General features: G+C 41.0%; 1 protein-coding gene across 1 annotated transcript; it reads right to left on the bottom strand.

Annotated features, from left to right (window-relative positions):
- Window positions 1-2073: 2073 nt before the first annotated feature.
- On the bottom strand, window positions 2074-3419 carry LOC138002114 (neuropeptide Y receptor type 2-like). The gene has a single exon (XM_068848208.1). It carries the CDS (start codon window positions 3268-3270, stop codon window positions 2074-2076), a length of 1197 nt encoding a protein of 398 aa, XP_068704309.1. The 5' UTR covers window positions 3271-3419.
- Between the last annotated feature and the right edge of the window lie 4081 nt (window positions 3420-7500).

Genomic DNA, 7500 nt, shown 5'->3' with positions numbered 1-7500 from the left:
AGGTGCATCTAAGTAAATAGAAGGTTGTATACTTTTCCGTTGCCTAGTGATGAAAATAGTACACCTTCCAAAGACCACAAGTGCTATCCAACAGAAACTAATACCACTAAATGTTACTGCCTATATGCAACCAGTCAACATACTTTACTTGACAACTCAAATTGTTCCATGGCATACTATCACATTTTTTCCTCCAGGCAAAACCTATCAAACCCTTGATGCTGAAGAGAAGGAAAAGCTCAAGAGCATTCTATTCATTATGGATCGTTTTTAAATTTCCCTTGAAGGTAATGACTTTTTCAAACAATATTGAGGCTTACATGTACTAGCCATCCCCTTTGTGTTTGTCCTGCTGTTTTTATTTCTTCTGACATTCAATTCAATTCATTCAAAGTTGCTTAAGATATAGTCTTTAAATTAACAAGAAAGACTAAAAGCCAGAAGGTTGACTAACGTTGGGTCGGAGAACACTAGCAGTAATAAATATATAGGAAATGGACTATTAAATGCTAAATGATAACAGCAACAGCATCGTATCATTGCAATTATCCGTTTCATCCTCAATTTTACAAGGTTACCATGAACTATCCCAAGCACATCCCTCCCTGCCAAAAAAGTACCTTGTGGAAAGCTGTGCAAAGTTCTTGGACGACCAGTGGGATGTGAAAAGGACTCCTGGACAAAAATTCCTGCACAAGCAGTGCGCAAAAAAAAAAAATTCGTACCAGCTGAAAATCCCCCACCCCCCCCCATCACTTTTCTAATGGTCCGTCCCTAAAGGCCCGACTCAAGAAAACGCCTAAAAATAAATACACGAACAAGGATATGGAACATAGAAAGGAGGCGTAAGGAATGAACTTCTTCGCTGCAAATAATCAAAGCGAATAGCGAGGACGTGGTCTGCTTAGTCACGTGATTCTTTATATCCTTGCCGGGGGGGGGGGGGGGATTGAAATAATTGTAATGGACTCCTCCCAAGCACACCTACCCCATTATGCAACCAATACAAGGAACAAAAGAGAGAGAAGACAAGAATTCTATTTGTATGCAAGTATTATATCCATTTTATTTTAAATGTTTTCGTTTGCTTTAGACCACGCTCCAAAAAAGATTCAGCGGAAAGGCAAAGGCTTTGGTGGAAAAGGTTCTGTTCGTCGTGGAAGCGAACTGAAGTCAAAGGAGCAAATTTTGAAAGCGCGACATCAAAAAGAAAAGGTGATGAAACGACAGCATAAAAAGGTGCCTAAAGGAAAAGGACACAGGGCCAAAGCCAACAAGGGAAGGTAATCAGTAGCGATTCCCGATGAATAATCCAATGATTATTTCCGGCTAATAATGCTTCTACATACTGACGTCTTGATACCTAGCAACGCCTCCAACGATTTGTGAAAATAGATCAGTCGATGGAAAACGGCGAACGAAAACGAACGGCTCGTTACGAAGAGTTTCCGATTATTTCCGACTGATGACGACTTGCAGACGTTGTGCCAAAGTTGTGGCGACAAGTTACCAAGCAATCTCCCGAAAAAACACTTTGAATGGTAATGCACCTCTTGTCGGGGGAATTTGAAAATGAGGTCGTCGGTGGACCGTGCGGCTATGCAGACGATTGTTATGTCAAGAAGAAATAAAGAACACTCGTCTGTTTCTTTAATGCCCTGGAGGGGGGAACTCACATATCTGAGGTTCTGGGATGCTCGTCGTCTTGCTTAGGGGTGTAAATTTCGGATTTTGGTCTCACGTAGGGTGTTCTGGGCAAAACACCATCGTATGTAGACCATATGTAGCCGTGAAGGTCTCGTTTAGTCGTTTAATTAAGGGTCAAAAAAGCCTGGACGAAGCTCAGATGGGTTTAATTTAACATTTCCGACGAGCATCCCTGGCCCTAGCCTTGTATATGCGACGTCTCCCCCCCCCCACCCCCATAATAAACGAAACTTGCTTGTTTCCTTATCACGAGACTGAAGTATCCAGGTTTTTCTCTCTGTTTTAGTTAAAATATGTAATTAAATGACCCCATGTGTAAACCAAGAATTTCCTGTGTTGGGTCTATCAAAAATAATTTGATCCTTATCAAAGTCGTGTTTCTTCGTATGCAAACCCTAGGTTAGTTTCTCCTAAACATGCCTGAGGTGTAGATCTCGGACGACACAAATTATCTTTCTTTCTTGTATTACGCAGTTCTTTGACGTCTAATCCCTTTAGGGGTAATCGTCTTGTGATTTGAAACGCCAGATATGAGCGTCTGTTTTGTATGAAGCGTTTGCTGCACGTAAATAAGGCTTTGAATTCATCTCGAATTCCTTCGTTATATTTGCTATAGATAAGTGGGTTGATCGCTCCATTGCAATACATTAGGAAAGCAACTATCTGGCCATAGTTAGGGCCAAGCGCGGAGAAAAACCCCAAAAAAATGGAAAGCTGATAGATCCAAAACGGAATGAAGGAAATATAAAACACAGCAACCAACATCGCCAACATTTTCACGACTTTTACTTTCTTGGCCTTCACTTGAAGTTGAAGTTCCTGAAGTTGAATACCTGGTATTTTTCCACGCCATATCTTCATGCCAATAGCCGAGTAAAGAATTAAAGTTATCGCGAACCCAGTTGCCAACAGCACCGTTTGGAATACAAACCAGTGAATGACCTTTTTACACTCGATGCAAAGAATGCATCTCATGTTTCCATCAGGGAATCTCAGAAAATGGACGAAGCTCGATGAAAAGAGTGGCGATGCGTAAATACCACTAATCAACCACGTGGATGCTATTATCATATACGCGCGTCTCTTTGACACAAACGTCCTCAGTGGATAAAATATCCCACAAAATTTTTCCACTCCAGTCGCCATCATAGTTAAATTCGACGTCAAGATCAGGATCAGTGATAAAAACAGATCAAACTTGCAAAGAAATGAACCAAGACTGCCTTCCACTTTCCAAGCTCCATTCATTATCAGATGAGTGAATACCATGGGAATGTTCTCCACAGCGAACAACAGATCAGCAACAGAGAGGTTTACGATAAAGAGATGATGCAATTGCCTTCTCATTCTTCTTGCATTCTTTGCCACAGCCTTGATTACCAGCGTGTTGCCGATCAATGAAAGGAGAATCATCGCATAGTAAGCAAGAATTTGGACGATCGTCCAGGCGCTAATTGGCTGACCTTCGCCACTTGCAGGCCGTGCCTGCGATCCGTCTGGATATAAACTGGAGTTTACTGGATCTCCATCACTGGAATTCGCTGCAGTCGAGTTAACATTCATAGCATTCTTTTTTGTCCAACAATTTTGTTCTCATCGACTGGGCGTGAACCTCCGATTACGTTACGCTTGCATGACGTGTTTATAGCAAAGTTGATCCTTCCTCAATGGTGCACTCAACTTAATTTCTGAATGTGTAAGACGTTTCCATTTGTCAATTCCTGTACGTGCCTCTTTTTCAGTTTGGTGCGTCTTCGGGAGACCTTTCCTGAAAAGACAGAGATTTCTCAGTGGTACAACTTTTATTCCAGGGCAAGACTTTCGTCCCAGAGCGAGTTTACTCCGTTTCCCTCTCGTGGCTCTACATTCGTTTATATGATACCACCACTAAATGACCGGGGCGAGTTCGCCCCGCTTTCTGTACCGGAGCGAGAATTTCATTCCAGTGCGAAATGATCCCGCGACAGCAACATGTAAACGGAGGCCAACCGATCGTTTCGGTCTGAACTCGACCTCTGGGTGGACTGGAACGGGTAGTGCATGCGTGAATTTCGTTAAGTGTGCCTTCATGCAAACACGATATGAAATAAAGTAGGCATAGTGTAAACGCGATACGAAATGGAGTAATCATCCCGTTATGTGGCATCAAGTTTTTCATGCTTAATGGCAAACCTGAGGATGTTACGTGACCACGGTCTTCGGCTGTGTTTGTTTGCAGTTTGCAGTTTGCAGTTTGCAGTTCACATTTGAACGGCGGGAAGGACTTCTAGCGGTAAGTGATTTACAGTAAAGTTTTTAAGCCATTAGAAATTGTACAGCCTCGCGCTTAAAGGCAAGAAATAGGTTTTTATACTCGTGTGCGATTTTGAAGTGGAGGAATGAAAATAAAAATGAAGCACCCCAACTTGACGGAGAACAACATGGCGGCGCGAAATACCGAAATCTCTTCTCAAATCCCATAATACACCTTATTCACCCCCCCCCCCCCAAAAAAAAAAAAAAGAAAAAAAAAAAAAACCTTGCACAATCATTAATTTAGATTTCTCAAGAGAAATTGAAAACAATGGTTATGTAAGATTTTTGGGGTAAACATGATTTATTATGGGATTTTTGAAAATAGTGAATGCCTTGCTAAAATTCGAAACCTTGGCAACCTGAGATTGCAAACGCAAAACTGCCAAAGGTCTCTCATAATACCTTTTGACTCCTGGGAAGGAACACTCGGCTTTTTTCCGATTATCCCCGAGTCATCAACGAATAATGAATCTCTTCATTTCATTCACCGGGGTTAACATATGACATTTTTCGAAGAAGGAAGGCAGAAAGAAAGAACCTTATTTACCGAGCGTGAAATACATTGTTACCGGTTGCGCGGTAGGTTACATAATGGCTCTCAAAACAATAAAGAAACTAGTTCTCTAAAAGTCCTACCAATCTTAAGTTTTCCTCGATAAGGTTGTGCTGTAGCATTTTCTTGAAATTGTATGGGAAATTATGTCTTTGAATGAGTTAGCTTGTTTTCGCATTCACTATGAGACACTTTGTTCCCCAAATTTTTCATGAACCATTGCTTTCAAATGCTCTTGGAAATATGTAGTGTCTTAAAATACATTTGAAAACAATGGTTTATGCAAAATTGGGGGGGAGGGGGGGGGGGGGGCAAACAAAGTGTATTAAGGGGAATGTGAAAATAAAGAACAGAGGAAATGCACTTGAGTGGAACGTTGAAAACCCTGAATTTGTTTTACATGCTGGGGTCAAAACGTTAATCAACCTCGTTTCCATGGTCTCTTTGTCGTTGAGGAGACAAAGGAGGTAGAAAGTAGGAAAGAGAGACCCTGGGAATGAGATTGAACGTTGTTACGAATAGCAGATCAGCTAAATGTAGACCTGACAGCTTGAAAATATGAGGTAAGCTATTCGGGACAATGACCCTGACTTCCTTTATGTAGCATGAAAAGTTTTCTGATGCCTGTAAGGTCATCTATAGGCCGCCAGCCTAATTTATCAAAAAGCTCTACGGAGCTGTCATCTTTCATGCCAAAAACAACTTTATTAGGGTTTGATATTGCATATCAACTAGCGTGCACTTTCTCTGAATTATTTCTACGCCTTTGTTCTGTACTTAATCACTGTTATTGAGAGTAGCCACATGCAGTCTTCCATTGTCTAATTTTCGTTTTAATTTGTATGAAACGTTTGTTTTCGCTAAGGCGTCACCATGGGTATGAAAGGGGAAGTAGGGGTGCCATTCATACATTGCATTTACCACAGTTAGTGGCTCAAGGTATTTAGAAGACGATCTTTTTAAGTATGTTTTTCTCTACCGCGTAGTTGACCCATGTTTGCCAAAGGATGGGAAGATTAATCTCGAAAACATGGCATTTTACTATTGTGACATCTATCATGAGGAGCTTAAGCCGACTCGGGAATTCTCGGCTGGACGTCTCCTGACGGTGTAAATATCCATCAACAAAGGCTAAAAACATAATACAAAAGGTGTTTCGTATTCAGAAAAGTGTTAAAAGCATTCAGAATCGATCAGATTGTACTGTGAACTTACGTTAAGCAGAAAAAAGTAGTTTATTTTTTATTGAATGACCATATTTAGGGGCGAGATGAATTTTGTGGGGAACATAAGTCTATTTCAGTTCGTTTGCGCGTATCGACAGTGGCGGTTAGTGCTGGGACACGGAACCATTTTTCGTTCTATAGGATTTAGGGATTAACTCTCTCACCCGCGGGGAAAAATGGTACAGGTCGCCGTCGTCTCTCGCCGACCAGCACTACTTCGACGCTCCTCGCCGCTGGTGAGCGAGAAGACCTCTGGCATCCAGGGTAAAATGTTAGCCAATTTGTCGAAGGAAAGTTTTTTCAGTTCTTTCGAAGAGAGATTTGTCGCCTTCAAGTCGGTAATTTTTTGCGGGAAAATGGTGATCACGTTCCGAAATTCGGTGGGTCTAATCATCGCAGGTCGCAGGTCACAGGTTGCAGTCATTGTTTCACCAATACAGAAAGTATCCTAAACACCTTAGGCCTAAAAACTTTTGTTTAGGCCTAATTAGGCCTAAGGTTAGCTTTTAAGAATGTTTAGGATACTTTCTGTATTGGTGAAACAATGACCTGTGACCTGCGACCTGCGACCTGCGACCTGCAGCTTAGACTCGCCGTCCGAAATTCTGGTAAAAACGTGGACGAAGCTTACGGAATAACTTTGGTTGGCCTCTGCGAGGGGATTAATTGAGCAGTCTTCGTCTGAATGTCATGGATTTCTGTATTGATGTTTTCAAACGAGTTATGGAGGCAGTAAACAATGCTGACGTCGGGGAATTCGGTGCTGGAAGCCTTCCCGGTATACAGGCTCACGCTCAAACGTTGAGGTAAAATAATTGCTGTTAGGTTCAATTTCATCATATCAGGATATCATGATAGCAGCTAGGAAATTGATAAGTCTGTGATTAATATTGAATGTGCCTCCCTGTGACATGCTGGGAAATCAATTAGCCCGGAATGAAATTTTACACAGCTACATTCTTGGGCATTCTAAATTCCCAGTTCCTCAGTTATCGAGTTCCATAAGTATAAAACTTAAAAATGGATTGCTTTAAAGTCAGAAAAGAACCAAAGTGTATGCCAGGCAAAACAAGTTGCATCTCGTTAGCCTGAAAGTTAACTGACAAAATAATTTGCCTGTGTTTAAATTAACAAATATACCAATACATCACTAACGTTTCATGTTTAACCGGAGAATTAGGGAAGCAGACGTTCGAAGGTGTAATAGCTGTTGAGTTTTATTCCTCAGTTATCGAGTTCCATAAGTATAAAACTTAGAAATGGATTGCTCTAAAATCAGAAAAGAACCAATTTACCGCTGCTGTTGAGAAAAGTGTATGCCAGGCAAAACAAGTTGCATCTCGGTAGCCTGAAAGTTAACTGACAAAATAATTTCCCTGTGTTTAAATTAACAAATACACCGATGCATCACTAACGTTTCATGTTTAACCGGAGAATTATGTTCGAAGGTGTAATAGCTGTTGAGTTTTATTCCTCAGTTATCAAGTTCCATGAGTATAAAACGTAAAAATGGATTGCTTTAAAATCAGAAAAGAACCAATTCACCGTTGCTGTTGAGAAAAGTGTATGCCAGGCAAAACAAGTTGCATCTCGGTAGCCTGAAAGTTAACTGACAAAATAATTTGCCTGTGTTTAAATTAACAAATATACCAATACATCACTAACGTTTCATGTTTAACCGGAGAATTATGTTCGAAGGTGTAATAGCTGTTGAGTTTT

Source organism: Montipora foliosa, chromosome 5, assembly GCF_036669935.1.
Source record: "Montipora foliosa isolate CH-2021 chromosome 5, ASM3666993v2, whole genome shotgun sequence".
Classification (NCBI taxonomy): Eukaryota; Metazoa; Cnidaria; class Anthozoa; order Scleractinia; family Acroporidae; genus Montipora; species Montipora foliosa.
The sequence above is the reverse complement of the archived record's forward strand: the minus strand, read 5'-3'. Positions and strand labels throughout refer to the sequence as shown.